General features: G+C 42.7%; 1 protein-coding gene across 2 annotated transcripts in view; it reads right to left on the reverse strand.

The window, feature by feature from the left end:
- Positions 1–1,198: 1,198 nt before the first annotated feature.
- Positions 1,199–21,713, reverse strand: part of LOC138511153 (zinc finger protein 135-like) — a 66,464-nt gene continuing 45,949 nt past the window's right edge. For both annotated transcript variants that reach the window (XM_069626656.1, XM_069626657.1), the window contains 2 exons: positions 18,342–18,398; positions 1,199–17,717 (listed from right to left, as the gene is read on the reverse strand). In XM_069626656.1, the coding sequence (XP_069482757.1) occupies positions 16,265–17,707 (1,443 nt within the window). In that variant the 5' untranslated portion in view covers positions 17,708–17,717; positions 18,342–18,398 and the 3' untranslated portion in view covers positions 1,199–16,264. The remainder of the gene's footprint in view (positions 17,718–18,341; positions 18,399–21,713) is intronic.

Below are 21,713 nucleotides of genomic sequence, written 5' to 3' on the forward strand. Positions count from 1 at the left end.
CACGGGTGACCGAAAGAATACAATACACAACACAGCGAGACTAGGGAGTCCTGTATAGTGGAAGAGAGGCCTACGCTTAACAGGTCAAATTGGTTGTTGTACTAAACACAGCTATGCTAGAGACATGGGTGACCAGAAGATTACAGTACTAAACACAGCAGGATTTGAGACAAAGGTGACCAAGAGATTAAAATAAATGAACACAGCAAGATTTGAGAGTCCTGTATAGTGGGAGAGAGGCCTACACCTAACAGATAAAATTGGTTGTTGTACTAAACACAGCTACGTTTGGGACACAGGTGACCAAAAGATTACAGTACTAAACAAAGCACGATTTGAGAGTCCTGTATAGTGGGAGAGAGGCCTACGCATAACAGGTCAAATGGGTGTTGTACTAAACGCGGTTTTGTTTAATAGTGTGGTGTTGAGGATGGCAGTAGAGGTGTTAATTATTATTAAGGTGTTTTGGATAGGTTTGATAATTGTTCTAGGCTTCCGGGGTAGAGTAATTGCTCTACTCCTCACCTAGACCTACCTTACTGGTCCTGGTTGTTGCTGGTTGACGGCTGGTTACTGGCTTCCCCTGCGGACACCTGCTGACACTCTCTAGAGCCGCCTCTGTAGGAGCTGCCCTTTGACTTGGGGCCCATAGCTGCAGGGGCTGCACGGGCAGAGGGCTGCCCTGGAATGGTCACTTATGACCAGGTGGATTGGCCTATCAGGTGAGGTTGGAGCGTTCGGGAGGCGGGGAGAGAAAGCAAAGTAAGCAGAGCACACAGGGCTGCAGGCAAGGCCCGAGGGCTGCCTGGGGGCTCATAAAATGCTAAATCCGTGGCCCAGGAGGGTCCAGATCACGCACAGCTCACCTTCGGGGCTGAGATCTTAAGATGGCACTCAGGGGCTGTTCAGACAACACGGCAGCAGCAGGTGCAACAGTTGGCCTATCAGGGGAGATGGGAGGGCTCAGGAGGTGGGAAGAGGAAGGGGCTGGAAGCGGAGCACACAGGGCTGCAGGCAAAGCATGGGGCCTTAAGGGGGGGCAAAGATTACAAAAACCAAGGCCCAGGAGGATCTCTGCAACACCAAGCTCACCTGAGGCACTGGGAAATCAAGGAAGTACCTGGACACTCCAGGGGGAAAAACTCCCAAATAATGTATTACTCTAATTCTTAATTTCAATTGTAATCTTAGAAGAACACACATTCAAAAAATGATTTATTTGCAAAATGAAAGTTTTATATAATTCACAAATTATTGTTCAAAATAAAATTCCAAAACTCATATGGTACATAACAAGGATTAGTTCTGCTCAATCCTCTGTTCTTTCAGAGTCATGTACAATTCATTTCCTATTTCAAATCAGTTTAAGTACAAATAGTTTCATAAATGACAGAATGAAGTTGTCCACCATTTTCTAGGAGATATTGTGTTGTGAAATGTCATTTCTGTGGTCACTAAACGTTTCGGGAATATGCATCTCCCTTCATCCCGGGAGGATAGCTCAGCGCCAACGTGCTCGCCTTGGAAACAAGACGACACGAAGCAACACAGGTTTGATCCCCGGGTCTGTGCTTAGAAACCTCCGGGTATTAAGAGCATTATAAATAAGCAAGTACGTGAAATATTCCTGTAACAGCGCCTCGATGCTCCCAGGCTGTGTGAGTGCTTTAAAAATGCAAAATAAAAAATCTGGTGGAAAACTCTGTCTTCCTACAATAAAATAATACCATTTCAATTATCTAAATAACTCAGGAGTCTAATATATACTTAAAAGTGTCATATAGTAATCTACTAACCTTTTTGAGGGATCTTGACTTCTTGAGGAACTCTCAACTAATGCTACTTTTAATGAATTTCCACTATGGAGCTAATATTAAAAATTATAATCAATAATGATGCAGGAGCTTACGTAGTTGATACTCAACACCATGTGCGACACCTCTAGATTAAAGACCATAGGTGTTCATTCAGAGAAAGTGGTATACCCACCGTTTCATCTTCACCATACACAAATGGTAGGTATAGGCCTGCCAATATAAATACCGCTGGTGATGTAACTTCAATTGACTACATGTCAGATGAACAATGTGTCAAAACGGACAGTCATGAAATGAAAAATGACTCATTTACTGATATGCCATAACAGTTCTCTCCAATTCTTTTTGTAATAAAGTTTATTTTTTATAATAGGGGTCCTAAATAGAGGCAAAAAAGGTGTGTTATGAACAAGTCACTTTGCACTCAGTGAACCACTTACTAAAAATGCCCAGGAAATTTGTGTGGATCTTACCTTGTTATTTTGATATGAAAGCCAGGAACGGGATGGACAGCAGCTCGCGAGCGGCCTCGCGTCTCGATCCCGGCCCTCATATTGTAAATAAAATCACGTTTGCCTACCAGCGCGCACGTACGCACTCCGTGCTGTGGCCATCACATGATTCAGTCATATTCGTTGTTCTGATATCCATGACAATGTGTCGGACATCTTGGAATATTTAGTAATGTACAATATAGTTTACTGATCCTGTCTCTCTCAGAGTACGCTTATTTGTGTCACGTTATCTAGACTATGTTAACCATTATTGTGTACTGGCGTTTTAAACCATATAAACTGGATGTGTCTTATAATATTTAATATATATTATTGTTCCCCCAAATAATGTTGGTTTTATTTAGTGCATAAAACAATGCGCTCATTATGATTAATAAATGGTCTCACATAACAAATCTATGGAGCGCTATTCCAAGGAATGTAAACAATTTACATATGTAACTAAAGTAACACATTTTTATCTTACCCAAGCGTTTAACGCATGGCTACACTGTATGATTGTATTACCTCATCTGAGTTACTTTCTATAGTGGCAATGCTTCACTACATACCGGATACATGCAGTTTTGGCAAAACAAATGTGATAGGTTCACAGGGAAGGTAGAAGTGTGAACTAACATCAATTCTCCCAATCCCCAGTCTCTCCTGGGAAGTGTTGCACCCCATATACCACTGCACAATGATAGAACTAATAGACGTGCCATTTCTTGTTTCTCAAGCAAGGTGGCAGGCTTCATTTAAACATTTGGTTGTGCATATTATCAACATTTGTGATTTCTACCAGAGAATGTGCAAATCAGCTGTAGTGAGGTAGAAGTTCTTATTCTACATACAAAATAATGCCTTATGGAAGGATTCTCTCATACCAATGACACCAATGGGTAATGTAAAACTATGTGTATCACAGTATTTCTATATAAATTCAATTATACTCATCATAGTTCACATATTACATGATTCAGCAATTTGGCAAGTCAATAATGCATCATGGTACCTCAATGTCAAATTTGTGAATTGCATGAGGGATGTTGACATTAGTATCCACATTTGACATATATAAACACATACAGGATGGAAAATAGAATTTCACATGTGTTTACAACATAGGAAAAATATGCTGCAATAAACCAATTCTATATATTCTCAGGATTCGAATTCACTCTCTAGAAGGATATTGTAAACTACAGATAACAGGTTAAATTAAATTCTGTATTCATGCTCCATAGTGTTAAACATTGAAGGCACTCAATCCACACAATCTCTTTCTGTAGCAGAATTCTAAGCACGCCCACCCCCGACCCCACGTCTTGGTAGTTTGACCTGTTCAAATATTACTACTTGCATTTGTGCAAAGGTATGATGTAACTTGATGAAATGTTGCGCTAATGAAGATATTTCTGATCTTGTTCCAATTTCGGACATGTGTTCTGTCCAACGTACCTTGGACTTACGTGTGGTGATTCCTATGTAGAAAATGCCACAAGGGCATTTTATGCCATAGACAAAGTTGGCAGAATCACAAGTCATGGAATAATTAATAGAAATGTTGTGACTTGTATATGAATGATTGATTGCATTTCCTTTGATAACATTATGGCAGTGTTGACAATTGTTTCATAGAGTCAGCCTTTGTAACCGACTTCCTTGTTCTTCAGGGCGTGAATATCAGCTTGGATCAAAAAGCATCATGTATTGAATGACTTTAATGATATGCAAACGTTGGTAAGGTATAGAACAATCCAGAGGTAGTGGGATCTAATTGTAATAGCTTCCAGTGACATTTCCGGATGATTTTGAAGGTGAATAAGTGGTTACTGTGAGAATCCGGAGGGTGATTTCACGTCTACTGCCTTGGGATCTTCTGCACAGGGGGTAGAGAAGCGATGGAGGCTCACCTGGGTGGAGGGTCTTTGAGGATTGGGAGTGAGATGTACTCAGGCAAGAAGCAGTATTTCCCCTTTCCCTTCCAAGAAGAACTCACTTTTCCAAGGCTGCTAATGGGATATTGCTGTCAATGTCGCATTGATCTAGAAAGGTTTATGAGATACATCAGTCCAGATGTACCAGAAGGAATGCGAAAAAGGGTGAAATATGAAAAGGGTGAAATATGGTACCCCCTATTCCTATTGATGATACACCTAACCCTCCCCCAACCTCTACGGGTTATTAAAAGCCTGTGCCCCTCATTTTCCCACATGTGACATTTCACAGTACTGGGACGAGGGAGACGACTAGGAGTTACACACACCAACATGCAGCTACACCACTTTGGTAATGAGACTAGAAAGAGGGCCTCAGAGGAGTACCATTACAAAGACCAGGCATGTCTTTACTAATAAGCCTAACTATAGTCAGACAATTATAAGGAAGGACTCACACCTGCAACCCTTTTACACAACACAGGTGTATAAAAGAGGTGTGGACAGGAAGGTGAGCAGTGGGAGGCGAGGTGCTAGGCTGAGGCGAGATGCTAGGGGTGCCGTGTTGAGCCGTTCCGCAGCCTGAGAAGGACACAGGGGACTGAAGCAGCTGAGGGTCCAGGCATGTGTGACGTGGGAGCAGGAGCCCTGTGGGGCAGAGGTGAGGCATAGGAAGGAGACCAGATGAGTGGTCGTCCTTCATGCCATCAAAGGGATTGCTCATTCTCCTGTGGCACCGCAAGAGCACAAGAGAGACATTGAAATACAGCCGTACAGGTTAGTGTACCTTCACTCTATGACCTCATGTACTAAACATAAGTGTATTGACAGAATAGAACACGTCACTAAGTAAATTCATATTAATCTTTTATACCGACAGGTGTATACAGTACGTAGAACATAGTTTGAACATTTAGCTTCAACTGCCCTGAAGATGGACACAGAGTCCGAAACGCGGTGGCCATAGTTTACAATTGGAGCTCAATTGGCCATTGTTAATCATATTTAACCTGTACCTAGTGTTTATTTGCTACGAGACACTGCATTTGGTTTTATTGTCAACCTAGAGTTGGAATATCAGTGAATGTAACTGTGATTTTGATATGTGCTAAATTACTGTACATCACCTTATGATTTGTGGAATTATCTTTGTATTTTGGACATTGTAAACTACACTCTTTTTATGTTTTGACCATTAGGTCATATACTTTGATAATTGTTGGTAGATTTAATACCCCAATAACAACATTAAATTCAACTTGTGTGAAGTTCTACCAATTTATCTTCCTACTACTTTTTGCTACTTTTAATATTACATTTATTTAATTCTGGGTGTAGACATGTTTTACATTATAAAAATTCATCACAGGACTAAGGTCCGACAGGAGTGCAATCTGGGTTCCCTGTTGGAAACAACAGGCTTTCTTTTGTTTTATTGTTACCTTGATGATCTCTGATGGCCTAGAGATCATACCCGGCTGCACCAGAAGTTCTACTTATATGAGTTGGTTACATGTAGGGACTTTGTTATGAACAAGGCTTAGTATTAGAACCCCAGTGAAGCATCATACAACACGAGTTGTGCCCCTCCATCATTTCATTTGTTTCTTACACATGGTGGCAGAGCCACATGGCAACTAAGGAGAAGCCAGGGGAGTCTAAGAGCACAACCAAAGCCAGGGGCCAATAAAAGGAATCCAGTAAAGGTGACTTAGTGCACAGGAGCAAGTACCAAGGAACCTGTGTGAGACATTGAAGTCTTGGAGAAGGGAATCCTGAGACTTGGTGGTCTATACGTCTTGTCTTGGGAGAGGAGTCTCAATACCTCCCCTTTGTTTGGATTGTGTTGTTTGAAATTTGGGGAAGGGAACCCCCCGGATTGGTTCTGAACTATATTGCCTTAAACTGGAAAAAGGTCATCTTTAAGACTATTTTTCCAGGAACATTCTTATGCTTTGGGGAAGGCGAGCTGAGAGAAAGCTGTGAGTTGGGAAAAGCTCAGAACTTTGAGTTAAACACTGTTTCTTTTGACTTTGACAAACCTATACATTTGTTTGTTTTAGTTGTGAGGGCAAGAATAGGTTTAGGACACACAAACTAAAAGTTGAACTCTGACTCAGACTTTCATTAGTTTCACTCAGGTAGATAAATCCCACGTTAGCATAGTGCAAGCTAGGCATTCAACCATCCTGAAGTTAATAAATATCTTTTGTTTGAACTTTAAGTCTGTTGTCTGTGTCGTGCTTCATGATGCCTTCACATTACATAAAGCAAGTCTGATTCTGGTTCTTTAACTTTTGGTGTTAAAGTAGATTGTCTTGGTATTCCTACAGCCTTCCTTGTTGCATGTTCGATGGTTTCATGAGAGTAACCCCTCTTCAAGAATATTTGTCTTAGTTCACATGATTTTTGGGTGTATTGTGTTTCGGATATGATCCGTCTGTACCTCAAAAATTGGCTGAACGGAATGCTTTCAATGGTGTTTTTTGGGTGGAAGCTAGAAGATAGTAAGACACTGCTCTTATCTGTCGGTTTGGTATAGGCGGTTGTGTTCAAGGTTCCACCACTGACATAGATCTCAACATCAAGGAATTCTAAGGAAGATTTGCTATGTTTTGTGATGAATTTAATTCTAGGGTTGATGTTAATATATTCCAAGAGACAGAGAAATTGCTCAGATATTCTGGTCCATATCCTGTTGATATCGATGAATAGATAAAAGCATTTCAAATGTGTGGTCCAACGTGTACAATTAAAGATATACTCTTCCTCCAAGTAAGCCATATAGGTTTAGCATAGCTGGGAGCTATTGCGGTTCCCATTGATGTCTGGCTATCTGGATGTAGTAACTATCTTCAAACAGGAAGAAATTATTGCAGAGAACAATTTGAAGTAAACAACGAAAAGATCTGGTCTACTCTGCATTTGGTTGATGACAAAAGTAACCATTCAGTAGCTTAATTTCCTGCTTGATGCATGATGATGGTGTACAAGCTGGTTACATCAAGTATAAAAGGGAGGTCTTTCTCGCTATCAAAATTTTGCGATTCAAAGTTCAACAGGAAGTCGTTGGTATCTGTGAGGTAAGTTCTTGTGGATTGTACCAATGGTTGAATGATTGTGCCTATGTATTTGGCTAAAGGTTCCAGAAGGCCGTTTGTTGCTACAATAATGGGGAACCTGGTGGATTTTCCAAATTTGTAAGTATTTTAGGTAATATGTACATGATGGTCATTGTTGGCTGAGTATTAGTGAGGTATGGTTTAGTAGGACAGGAGATAAACTCACTCATCTCTGCTTCCTCAAGGATAGTTTTGATAATATTCCAGACTTGGTCAGTGGGGTCACTGTAGACTTCCATGTATGTTTCCACACCTGAAAGATGTAGTTTATTCTTCTGACGGTATTTGACAGTGTCCATAATTACAAGCACGCCTCCCTTATCAGCTGGTTTTAATATATCTGGATTTCTCCATAACTTCTTTAGTACTTGCAGCGCTGCCCCTGTCTTTTTTCGGATGACATTTTCTTGAAATAACTTAAAACAGGTTTCTGAAATGCTTCAAGAGTAGGGTTCTGGATTGGAGGCATGAAGCTGCTTTTCGGACGTAGTTCTAAACATTTCGGTTCGTCTTCTTCTTCCGATAAGTCCAATGTTTCAAAAAATAGATTCAACTTTATCTTTCTGACGAATCAAAAAAAATAAAAAATGTCTTTATGAGGTGAACTACTGAAGTGTGGTACAAATAAAATTCCTTTCTGTAAGGTCTTATGTTCAAACTCAGACAGATAGTATGAAGAAATATTTACCACTAGGTCTTCCTTTGTGGGAATGTCCCTTTTCTGGGTTCATTTTTTCATTTTGCTTCTTCTTGTTGGGTAGCGATGTCTAAAAAAAGGAACTCCTGATGTGGTTGACCCTGTTCTTGCTGTCTTGCCAATTGAGGTTACCTCCACGACCACAAACGTGCTCTCAGCAATTGTTGATGGTAATAACCCCTCTTGTTCCGCAAGGGAAACGTCTGAAGATGATGTGCCTGATTGAGGTTTAGGTGGCAGTCTGTTTGTATTCCTTGGAGTGTATCGGTTGTCTCTCTGATGGTAGTATTGTTTGCAAGAGCAGACAATATCAAGTTTATAATCCAATGTGTCTCTGCAAAACATTCAATTTCCCTCTTATAGGTATCAAGTTTAGAGTTAATGTCTTTTAATGTTGATGCAATTTGTTTTTTGGTAAGAAATTATGTTAGTTTGGATTTTGCGAGTTCTATATCCGCTTTGATTACATTAAGGGATTTCGCTAGTTCTTCTATTGATGGGATTAAATCTGGAGAACATTTATTGACGATTTGCCTCCATCTCTTCTCGAACTCTGGATTTTCTCTACATAAAGTTGTTTCTAGATCAACTCTAGGTCTTCTCAGGATGCGTTGTGCTCTTTAGTAAGTTGGTGTAGCTCTTCACTAGTAGTTTTAATTACATTCAAAATTTGCACAGCATCTTCTTCTGAGAATGCTAAGGTTGCTGCTCTATTGGTTATTATAACTATAATTGTTCTTTAATAACACGCTTAACACCAGTGCAAACCAGTTTCTAGGCACGGTTGTTGATAATTCTAGTTAATGAGTAAATGTGTGTGCTGTCTGTGAGAAACCACAAGGTGTCTCACCCGCTATTCCCCAGGGGTCTCTCTCTCAGGTGGCCAGGGCACGGCCATCGCCTTTGATTCCAGACATTGGGAGAGGACTAGTGCAGGAGGATCACCTGGGTGAGGCGTCTTCAGGGAGTGGGACACCGGATGGCTAGACGTGGTATACCTCCCCTTGTAAACTCTTTACCCCCATCCTAACAGGTAAGATATGTGGGAACGTTACCCCCCCTTTCCCTTCACAAACACTTCCACACTGACAGCTCGCTCTGGGAGAAAACAGACTCACACCCGAGCAGTGTACATGTCATGTCCTGCTACTATGATCAGGCGAAGCCAGGCAATTGCTGACAATCACTCACACCTGACTTCCATTAAACTTCCCAAAAGGATAAAAGGCGGAACACGAGAGCACACACTGAGCGAGGCAAAGCCCACGAAGGAACAGCAGTTTCAAGTCGGCAGCTGAACGAGGGGAGAAAGACAGCAAACCGAGAAGGGTTCACAAGGAGGGAATTACCCTTGACCTTTCTGGCAAGAAGTTGTTACTTTCAAGAAACCTTCGAGTCGGAAAGCGTAAGGCCAGGAAACTAGACTGAAGAATCCTCCATTGTATGTAGGAGATACCAGAGGGCCTCCCGTGTAACCGACCAAGGCAGGGAGGAGCAGCAGCCTCTATGGTATAGTCCTTGGCTTCAAGAACAAAGAAGCGCCAGAGAGGATCCACACAGCCGGTGAGTTGGGGAGACTGATGCAATGCCAGTCTGTGTCGAAGTCAAGGTTGCAAGCAGCAACAATGCATAGCGAGCGCTGGAAAGAACATTGTTAAACATATGTGATCAACGGCTGATGAATGTTTGAACTTGAGAAGGAAACATGCAATACCGTTTACAGAGTAGTCCGGCAACGTGAATGTGCTAAATCAAAGGTCTCTTTAAGGTACTCTGCCAAGAAGTGGTAGAAATTAAAGTACAAGATTTATCAGAACATTGTGTAAAGTGAATCGTAGTGGTCCTGCGACGGTTTATGCAAAACCAATTGCACATTCAAAAGTCTTCGATTTTGATATCAAGAGGAAACCGTAGAAAGTGAGATTACATGTTCCGAGCCCGAACGAGGGAGGCCAGATATGAATAATGTGTAAAAGGGATCCGAGCCCGAATGAGGGGGATTCATGATCCAAGCCCAAACAAGGGAGATCCATGGTTGAGCCTGAACGAGGGAGACCAAGTGTAAACATTGTGGTAAAAAGAGGATCCAAGCATGAAGGAGACCCATGAACAATGGAAGTGAGAACTTGTGTAGTGAAGATCCTGATAAGAATGGAACTTTGATATTTATTTGTTTGTTACGACAGGCCCTCTGCAGTAAGAGACTTATTGGAAAAGAGGCTTTGGCAGAAGGTACTGATATCCATGCTTTGAACTGTATCCTCATGGCAGAGAAGCCAGAGTGTGCGCAAAGCTCGACCGTGCTTGCCCCGTGCCGAAAACGCGGGGAAGGGAAGCCAACTGCTCAACCGCCCCGACATACTATTTCTTGAACACTTTTCTTTTTGCATACACAATTTTCCCACACCCTGTTTTATTTAGAAGGATTGGCAATAGGTTTATTAGTATAGGCCCTTTTATTTTGACAGAGACTTGGCTAGGACTGCGTTATTATTATTTGATGGTCGTAGCTTGCGCCCATCCTTAGATTTAGGTTAGATAGGCGTTCAACCAACCCATTGAAGTACAATAAACACCCTTAAAAAGTGATCACTTGTGTCTGTCTTCACTGTTTGATACCATGCCTTCCTTACATGTCCCTTTGTCTAGCCAAAAGCGATAACATTACACTTGTGATGAGGAATGCACTAATTATTGATCAAGTTAAATGTCTCAATTGTATGAATGATAAATTTCAGGTGTTCCAGGTAAATATCCCAGGCTAAAGGGATATGGATAATAACGTGCTAGTGAAAGTTCCTCAAACAAATCAAGGAAATACCTGGGCACTCATGGGAAAAACTTCCAAATAATGTATTACTCAAATTATTAATTTCAATAGTAATCTTAGAACACGCATTCAAAAAATGATAAAGTGAGATAACACAGATGACATGACTGAAGGATTCGAAGAATTAAAAACTGCAGTTTGTACGGCCCGTGTTAGGAATACCAGACTACCATGAAGAGTTTTACTTCTTATTATTATACTAGCCGGTAAGATAGCTCAGCAGGTTGAGCGCTCGCTACTGCGATCTGAGCGTGATCTGCAGGTCGCAGGTTCAAATCCCAGCAAGGCCAACTCAGCCTTTCATCCTTCCGAGGTCGATAAATGAGTACCAATTTCAGTTGGGAGATTTTGTATGTAAATATGTGCTCTGTAAAGCGCTTTGGATTAAGGCGCTATATAAATAACACATCATTATTATTCTCTCATTCAATTGGAGAGGTGATAACAGCAGTACTTACACAAAAGATGCCATTGGGACTTGGACACAAACCATTAGCCTATTATAGCGGGATTTTAAACCCAGCAAGGAAAGGACATTACCCTTGCGAACAAGCTCTATCAGCTGCTGCTTCCGCGATTGAAATAGCTACCAGTATTACAATGGGATGCTCATTATTTGTCGAGCACTCCCTATTTGCCATTTTGTAGAAACCCAAAAGTACATTGAGTACACAAAGAGCGTCTGGATACAAAGTGATTATTTCAAATCCAACAATCAAAATGGTGGAGAATGGTGAATCCAGGGACAATTATAGCAGAACCAGTAGAAAAGGATGGCTATGTACAGCACTGCACAACATATACTAAATTTTATAATATTCCCCATGTTAGACTGGTGAAAAGCATACTGGGACAGCAGTAGTGAAATTAAAAAAGAATGGTGAATTTGAAGCAGTGAGGAGTTCGAGACTGCCTTCACATTGTTCAGCGCAGGCTGCAGAATTAGTGTTGCTCATCGCCGTGCTTCAAAGATTTGAAGATGAGGAAGTGAATGTATTCTGACTCCACCTACGTGACAACTGTACACGCAGGGTTATCGTGTTGGAAAAGGAGGTGCTTCCTCCACGCAGAGAGCACTCAAGTGCAACATGCATCCCTATTGGACAAGCTCATTAAAGTACGAAAGCTCCCATTGGCTATCGCTGTGGAGTGCCTAGCCATTCCAAAGGGGCAGACTTAATTTATCACGGTAACGAAGCCGCAGATGTAGAGGCCAGAAGAGCAGCCTATGTATTTTATATTTCTAATATCGAACTAGAAGATTTTAAGCAAGGAAGCAAGGATCAGAGCGATGCATGCTGATGTTATCCATTGTACATCTAATTGAGTTACAAGGTCGAGCTCCCCAGGAAGAGCAGGAGCTATGAAGGAAAAAGGGGTGTGCTTTATCCCCCACTGAGGCCTTATGGAGACAGGACAGCACTGGAAAGCCAGTTATGCCTCTAGCATTATTGAAGGTGGCGGTGGAGCAGCTTCACTACTCTGCGTACACCACCAGAGAGCCTTGTTCCAATGATTGCAGAAGATTGGTTAACACCAAATTTATTAGAACATGTGGCAACCTTTACTGTACATTGCATTGTGTGCCAGAATTTTACAGCAGGGCACACCTTGCGAACAGTGAGTGGAGCAATCCCTAGACCCAATGACCAGTTTCAGCATCTACATATAGATTACGTGGATATGTTACAAGTATGTAATGGTTATAGTTACATGCTTGTAGTAGTATTTCCCTTTCCTAGATCGATCGAAGCAGGTCCATGCACGCACATGATGCCATATGTGCTACTAAATTCCTGGTATGTGCACGCACCTGATGCCATATGCGCTACTAAATTCCTGGTGTGTGCGAAGTCTTGCGGTCTAATAATGGCCCACAAATTTGTAAATGAGTTGTTTTAACAGATAGTCCTCCTATTAGGCATAGAACCCAAGTTTTCGTCTGTGTATCACACAGATCACCAAAATCACCTGAGAGATGCCACCCGCCAGCATCTGTTCACCAGCGAGAGAACCTTGATGGAAAGCAGCGCCTATAAAAAGCAGCAGGATGGATTGATATGTACCACCAGCAGAAGGTTTACTTACCTCCAGGCAGGACACGAGTATCAAAATAAGAACATTCTTCAAAGCAAAATGATTACGCCTGTAGAGAAGCCATGGAGTGGTTTCATTGTACAGCGCGTGCCCCCATTTACAAAAGCTGGCAGACAAGTTTGGAGAAAAGGGGTGGGGCTTATTGGCCGGGGAACACCAATATAAGAAGGATGGGGAGGATACGACCGGGGTCAGGAAACGGGAAGGTATGGTTTGTTCAGGTGAGATCAAAGGAGGAGGTGGCAGACCAAGAGACCAGAAGGAGGAAGACAGTTGAAAGGAGTGTAGAAGATGGGAGGTATTGGGCAGTGAGGGGAAGTGGCACTGTGTTGTGATTCTGCTTGCAAGGTGTGCACATGAGAGGGATAGTGGGAGAGGAGAGTGAATTTGGAGTTACGAGGGAGCCAAAGGAGGGTGACTGAGGAGAAAAGGGTTGGGTAGTATTGGTGTAGGGAGAGGAGAGTAGTAACAGTGGTGGTGAGTAGCAGTGTGGAGAGTATTAGTATTGTACTATAGATGGGAAGGTTGTAGGAGGGAGTAGAAGGAAGTAACATTGGAGATAGCTTTGAGCGAGAGTTACATCAGAGGGATAGAAGTAATAGGGAGAGAGGGAAGAAGGCAGATGGAGTCAGAGGGAGGAGAGTAGGAAGAGGACAGGAGAGGAACAGAAATACTTAGGGAGAGGAATAGGGGAGACAATAGGGGGTTACCCACAGTAGGAACTAACACCAGGGGATCCAGGGACATTTGAATTAGGGTGGACCTAGATATAAGAGAGAGAATGTGCGACCACTGGAGGGAAGGTTGATAGAGGAAGAAAGAGAGAAGGTGAGGACAAGGGAGAGATTCCTTAAGCAAATTTCTAAGAAATCAATAAAAACCCTTTAACTGTCTTTGGGTGTTAGTGTATTATTGGCTTAGTTCCACCTGTTGTTGGGAGAGGTCCTAATTGCTATGACGGCTAAACTCGATCCACTAGCATGCCCTCTTTGGGCCTATAAGCCCATTTATGGATCCCAGATCTTACACAGGCACTGCCATGCCATGTCTGGCTCTATGGACTTATGCATGGAGTCCAGTCTTTAAACAGGGCACGGCCATGCACAGGTCATTAGAAACCCTTTGCATGAATGGGAAAGGCTCTCTGTTAATCAACCACAGAAATATGCAGCTCAGTTCTCTGAAATGCACAAACTGGAGAGCATCAGAGCTAGACCCACAGGTGGCAGATCTACAAGTGTCAAATGCCTCCCAAGAGTAAACAATCACTGTACGCTGCGGGAACTAGTGGATCAGATGTGGGAGGTGGTGGGGGGGTCTATTCAAACCATTTCCACACAGACATGCCATCTGTGCGTGAATCTGTGCAGGCTCATAATGACCACTTGCATTGCATTTTGACACATGGAATATCCCAGAACTACCTTTCTCTGGCCCTAGGAACTCAAGGATTCTGCTATAAACGCCCACTACTACGTATGATCAACATTGTGGATCATGGCATTCTATTGACCGTCTGGAGCAAGTGGGTGTCACAGGGCCCCTTCTGGCATGGTTTGGGTCATTTCTTGAGGGACGGACTCAGACCATTTCCTTTCAGGCCTGCCAATCCCTGGTTTCCGGTCTAACCTGTGGGGTTCCTCAAGGTTCAGCCTTGTACCCTCTTCTTTTTAATTTGTATGTGCGCCTTATGCCGATTGCTGAGTCAGGACTTTTTTACACCTATGCTGATGACACATAGCTAGTGTTTCGGCTGGACTCCCCACAAACTCAACCCTTTGGCAAACTTTGTGACTTCCCGGATAATATAGGCAAGTGGATGTCTGCCAATTGGTTAAAGCTGAATGGAAATAAAACTGAGGTCCTGGTGTTTGGTCCACAAATGGCTGGCAGTCTCTGGAATTCTCAATTGTGGCCTGACTCGCTTGGGCCCTGCCCAGTAGTTTGTACGTCTGTGAAAAGCCCTGGTGTCAGGCTCCTTCACAATGGTTCGAGAAGCACAAAGTTTGACAGTCTGCAACGCAGGGTTTGGGAAACTTAAAATCTTGAGGAAGATACTCCCCCCTGCTACCTTCAGGCAGCCGTACTATGATGGTCACATCTACTATAATGGGGGGCACTGGACTTCTGCAACGGGATATATTTAGGGCAACCTAAATCTCAGATACAACATATGCAGGTACTCCAGAACTCAGCAGCAAGATTGACGCTTATCGTGCCTGGACTGTCTCCCTCGGCAGCCCTTCTGCATCGCCTTCACAGGCTCCCGGTGGTGGCACAGATTGAGTTTAAGGTACACTGCGTCACTCACAGGGCTTTAAACAATACTGGCCCAGAGTATTTGAAAAGCAAGATTGAGCAGTACTACCCCACTACACAACTGAGTTCGGACTCGCAATTTCTTCTGAAAATACTGAGGCATCAGCGTGCACGGTTGGGAGGTCACTCCTCAGTTATGGCTCCTACATTACGGAACTCGCTTTCACTGTCACTGAAAATCATGGAGGAGTACCATCCCTTCCACAGGGCACTTAGAACTCATCTGTTTGAACTAGGCTACGTGCAAATTAATTTTAAGAGTTTTTTTCTCTGTACTGCCAATACCAGTGCCTAAACCCATTTGGACCTTAGTGTGCACTTTATACGTTTTAAAATAAATAAATATTTGTAAAATGATTACTATTGGAGCTCTATTTTCCATTAAACAAAGACTATACATGGCACACACCATGGAATTGACTACATATTAATCCTGTATTGCCCAACTCACTGATAGGCATTTTATCAGCATCCAAATGAAATAAAAGTGGAGTTCACCCTGCCGATGATCAATCCTGCTTGTTACACACAGTTCCCGGCAGTGGGCGCTGAACCTTATTTTGCTGGTCTCATCAAGAGGCCCAAGGAAATATGGGGACTCAAAAATACATGAACACACACATAATGACAAACTTGCATGGAGCGTTCTCCATACGTAGGCATTACAGGGCATAAAGGCTTACCAGGATATTTACTTTTCATCCAATTAAATGGAAATAAATAAAATGGCACCAACACCTCTTCCTTCAATGGTAGGGTTCTGGCAACAGTCTCTTGAGCAATGAGATCAATTGAAATAAGTATTTTTCTTAACCGTAGCTCAGGTTTTCCTGAAGAATTCTGCCCATCCCCTTTTTAAAAGGTGTTACTTTTGTTAAGACATACGGTAGTGCGGAGATGAGCAGCCACCTTGAAAGTGCATTTTGTGACCAGTTCATGGTCCAAATCTTATAAAAGTATTTGACAGGTTGTGGGTGTTTGTCGCGCCTCACTTTTAGTAGTGCCTTTTGTCTTGTGTACAGTTCGTTGATGGACATGCAGGTTTGATGAGCAGCTGAAACTCTTGTGACATTCAGAACAAGTGTAAGGCCTCTCTCCAGTGTGTGTTCTCACATGTTGAACAAGATTTGAATTAGAAAAGAAGCGTTTGCCACATTCTGTACATTCATATAGTCTCTCCCCAGTGTGTATTCTTTGATGTGTCATCATGCGGGAGGAGTAATTGAAACTCTTCCCACACTCACTACATATATATGGTTTGGAGCCTTTGTGAGTTTGTTGGTGATTGAGGAGGATTGATGACTGTGCAAAACTCATTCCACATTCATGACAGCTGAAGGGTTTCACGCCTGTATGTGTTCGCTGGTGTATTTTCATGCTAGAAGACTGATTGAAGCTCATTTCACATTCCCCACATTTATATGGTTTTTCTCCAGTGTGTATAAGTTGGTGTTTGTATATGGTTGATAAATCAGTAAAACATTTACCACATTCAGCACACGTGTATGGTTTCTCTCCAGTATGCTTCCGCATGTGACGTTTTAAATGTTGTGTGGAATTAAATCTCTTACCACATACACTGCACACAAAAGGTTTTTCACCTGTGTGTGTTCGCTGATGTGAACGCAGATTTGAGGAGCAGGTGAAACATTTGTCACATTCTGTGCATGTGTATGGTTTCTCGCCAGTGTGAGTTCGGTGATGCTTAGTCAGGGTTCCTTGGTCAGCGAATCTCTTTCCACATTCATCACATACATACGGTTTCTCACCTGTGTGTATGCGCTGATGTATTTTCAGGTAGTCTGACTCACGGAAGCTCTTCCCACATTCACTACATATAAATGGTTTGACACCTGTGTGTATGCGCTTATGTTTGATCATGTTGGCCGACTGGTTAAAACTCATTCCACATTCATCACAAACATACACTCTCTCATTGGTGTGTATTACTTTATGCCGGGTAAGAGGTGTCAAGGTTCTGAAGGTTTTCCCACAATCACTACAAGTATGCAGTTTCTTCTTTTGGTTATATGCACTGTCCTTTTCAAAGCTCTTCCCATATTCAGTAAAGTTGTAGGTTTCCTCCTCAGTGTGCATTTTTAGTTGTGTCATGGAGTTGACCGGGTTATTGCTCTCGCTTTCATGTTCAGTGTTTTTTTCTAGGTTTTTGTGTGTGGCAGCCTCCTTTTGTTTGCATTGGGTCTTATTCATCCTTGTGCAGGTTCTTCCTTTCCTTTTACCCTGGGCAATCCTTTTTCTGACCTCCTTTGACGCTGGCTTCGTTGGCTTTAATTGGTCTGTACATTTATTACGTTTCTGTTTCTTGAATTTGTTCACCGATCCACTTCGTAATGGAATAAGAAGATAACTTGATTTTTCTGGTGAAAACATCACTTTGTTCCTGCAAGAAGTAATAAAGCACAATATCAGGCAATATATGGCGGCATACAGTTGCGCAAAGATAAGCAAATAGTAAACACATTTTGTTAGAATGAGATGTGGTCTTGCAAGGCCTGTCTGAAAAACAATCTCTCTTGGCTGGAGATGTACATGAAAGAAAGGGACTTGGATACATGACATCTTTAATTGAGCCCAGGATTCTAAGCGCACAATGACACAACTATTGGTTATTAATGAAGAAATGTCATTCACTAAAACTTGGCTAGCATTGTGGTCCACAAACATTTTTGCAAACCTTAAACTGCCTGGATTCTGTACGTTTGGGATAACAAACTAAAGAGGAACATGTTTTTTACAGCTTACTACTCCAAATTTAGAGTGTCATTTTGTTGTACTTTAAACATTTCTTGAAGCATAAAATGTAGCATTTGAATTGACCAAAAGCAATACATTAGCTTCAAGAAGCATTACATATCTGGACAAATCTGCCTCTAAACAACCCAGATAAATATCACAATTCAAACATGGAGTTGCCACAAAAATCTAAAAGAAAAAATCTCAAAAGGAAACAGGACTGTAAAATAATCACACCCCAAATAAAAACATTTAAAGAAAATACATGCACCTTGTACATTTTTTGTCTTTCGAAGTGCAGCTTTCAATGTGCCAGAAATGGGTTCACCTGCAAGTAACAGCAAGAAATCGTTATTCTTAGGAGGATCTCCTGACACTTGATGCAGCAAGAAGAGGGCCGCATCCTTTGGGCTGCGGCAGCATGGCTGGCAAGAAACAGTACACTTGCACATCGCATCAACAGTTGCCTCAGATTTAGTTTTTATTATCTAAAGTCACAGTCACCACTCCTCCAACCGAGCATTTATGCTTCAATATTTTTAAAGTACACCAAGGGTAGTAGTGGAAGGATTTTGTATTGCTCTTTCAGCTAAAATAAGATTCATTCTTTGTAAGGTGCTTTCTCAAGACTAGCGATTCAGGTATAGAACGATTATTCCATTCCAAAATCACAACGATCTACAAAACTGAAATGAAATTTATCCTGTTCTCCCTGCATGGAAGTTAGTCTGCTACTGACCTGACGGGACTTTGAGAATATTGAGGCGTGAATGCTCATTTGAGGGACTAGGGACTACGCAAGTTCAATGATCTTAAAACCAAACAATGAATCTGTAGTATCACAATGCCCTACAAGATGGGCAAGAGTGCCACTTAACTTTGCACATTTCCAAAACTTGTACAACTGAGCAGGCCAAAATGTTTCAATATGGTGGGGCACGAGTAAATATCCAAAAGACCTGTTTGCTGAATGCAATGGTCTGACTTATTAATATGCGATGTTGGCATGTCAGACAGACAGGGCAAACAGTTTTTGATTTGCGATATCAACCCCAATTCAGTCCTCTGTGCATACTTGGCTGCTAGGACACGCCCTTCTACACGAGACCACAAGCAACCCAGTCATGTTTCAGTCTTATTGGGCATCATCAGTGAGGTGTTCATCTGTTCCCTTTCTCTACACCCTCCTTCTTCTCCCTAACTCTGTTCAGTTTTGCTGACTGGTTGCCTGGTTCACCTCCAGACCTTACAGGTCCAAGGCCTCCCCCCCAGTCTTTTGTACTTGCCTCTGGGCCGCTGCACTATGTTCAGCACTACTGCACTTACAGCGGGCAACCTCTCTGCACTTAACCCAGGGCCCTGCTGGCCTGGAGGCGTTTGTCCCCCCATCTCCTTACCTTGCACCTCTGCATGTGTGCATGCACAACCTAAATGTGCTAGGACTAGTAAGGTTGTCTGCCCTGTCCTCTCCCCTACCTTTTCCTGTCCCCTCTCCCTAGCTGTGTCAAAACTAACACTTCATGCACTTGCACTAGGAGAATTGGCGTTATGCCTAGTATGCTAGTTTATTCTGTTTGACCATTCAATAACTTCAAAGCCTAGGAATGACTACTGTTATGTGATCAGTATTTCTAATGCACACGGTCGCCCAAGGGCCTCATGGCGCGAGGATAGCACAGGGAAGGACTAATGAGTAACAGCAGTCTAAAAGAGACCAGTTTTCAGAAGACAACGAAACTGAAGGTGATTCTCAATGCATCTAAGGGCAACAGGCAATTCATTCCATAATTTAGCTGCTGAAACAGAGAAAGCCTGGCCACCCATCCTAGAAAAGTGGAACTTCGGGACCGTCGCCAGAAGAGCATTACTAGAGAGAAGAATGCAGCCCGGGACATAGGGTAAACAATGTTCACAGAGGTAGTCAGCCCCCTGCCCTTAGACTGCTCTGTGTACCAGACAGAGGGCTTTAAAATCAATCCACTTAATCACAGGGAGCCAATGAAGAGCGCAGAGTACTGGAGTAATATGGGCACGGTAGGGGGTAGATGTAGCCACCCTAGCTGTAAGATTCAGAAGGAGCTGCAGCCTATGAACCAGTTCCATAGTTTGAGCCAGAAACAAGGCCTTACAATAGTCAATACAACCAAGTACAGAAGAAGCTACCACCAGGGGACGCAGGTGGCCAGGGAGAAAAAGGTAAGATCCCTCGAAGTACCCGTAGAGAAAATGCCCTGTTTTGCAAACAGCACTAACTTGAGCCGACATGGACAGTGAAGCAGACGGATATACGCCAAGATCTTTCTTCAAGGACATAGGGGTCAGGGGTCAGGGGTAGGAAGAACACCCAAAACAGTGGGCCATAGAGAGGCAGACCAAAGAGCAGTGTCAGTTGAAGACCCCACCACCAGGACCTCCATCTTGTCCCCGTTGGGCTTCAGGCAGTTTCTGCCCATCCACTCCCCCACGGCGCCAGGCAGTCACACAACCTTCCCGAGACCTCAGAAAGGTCCAGATCTAAACAGACTAAAATCTGGGTGTCGTCAGCATAGGAATAGCACCAGAGACCATGGGAATGGATGACGCCCATCAGTGGCTGGACATAGATGTTAACACCGGGGACAAAGGGGAGCCTTGAGGAACACCACAGAAAAGTGCATGAGAAGAGGAATTAAATGGGAGGAAGTGATACTGTATTCACTTGTTCCCTTCCTGCCATGAAGCGCTTTGAAGCACTCCACTTGTGTAGAAGCGCTGTAAAAATAAACAGTTACAATTACCCTAGGTGAAGAAAGTTCAGCAGCCACAGCTGGGCCTACGCATCCGACTTCGAGTGAATTAGGCAACGCATAAGTGTTATGGATGGCAGGAAGGTTTTCAATCAAGCAATGCTATTGCTCTGGGCAACTGAAAGTCCTACTCCACAATACTAGCAGCAGAGAGGTCCATCAGTGATAGGAAAATAATAGAGTCCCAGATTCCAACCAGCTGTCCCATCGTAACAGCTACCTGTGAATGACTATCAGACCATTGGGGGAGAACAGACAGTGTGGACCAGTAAAGAGGTTTATAGGGGCCCCATAGAATGGGCTTCATTGCCATTCTTTTTTTATTTGTATTTTTGGTTTATTACAACCTTTATTCATACATCATAATACAATCCATCCATTAATACCAAGAAAGAGAAAAGAAGAGGAAAAATATCAGCTTTTTTATACAAAATCTATTTAGTGCTAAGATCGGTCATTTCCATCTAAAAACAACAATGGCGTTACATCAACAGCCAACAATTTAAAAGAAAATAGTGCAAAGTGCTCTTTCTTCATCAACACTTAATCTATGACTTAACTAACAGTTAACCGCTCTTCTGCTAACAGTTCACAGCAGACTTTGATAAAGTGCACTAGTGCCAGAATCACTTTAACATAAGACAACAAAAAACATCAGCATTTACGACTCTGAGCTCACGCATGAAGGGCCTGAAAAAGTGGCTGCTATGACCAAGTTGAAGACCCTCTGCATAGTCCACAAGGCTTTCCGGCAGCTGGGGTCCACACTGTCCACACTGCTCTCTTCCTAAATACTCTCCTTCTAGAGCTCTCTGCTCGGTCGCCAACTCTTTGCGGGTGAACCATTTTTCCAAGCA

Source organism: Ambystoma mexicanum, chromosome 6p (genome assembly GCF_040938575.1).
Source record: "Ambystoma mexicanum isolate Mex_15411 chromosome 6p, UKY_AmexF1_1, whole genome shotgun sequence".
In the NCBI taxonomy this organism is placed as follows: domain Eukaryota; kingdom Metazoa; phylum Chordata; class Amphibia; order Caudata; family Ambystomatidae; genus Ambystoma; species Ambystoma mexicanum.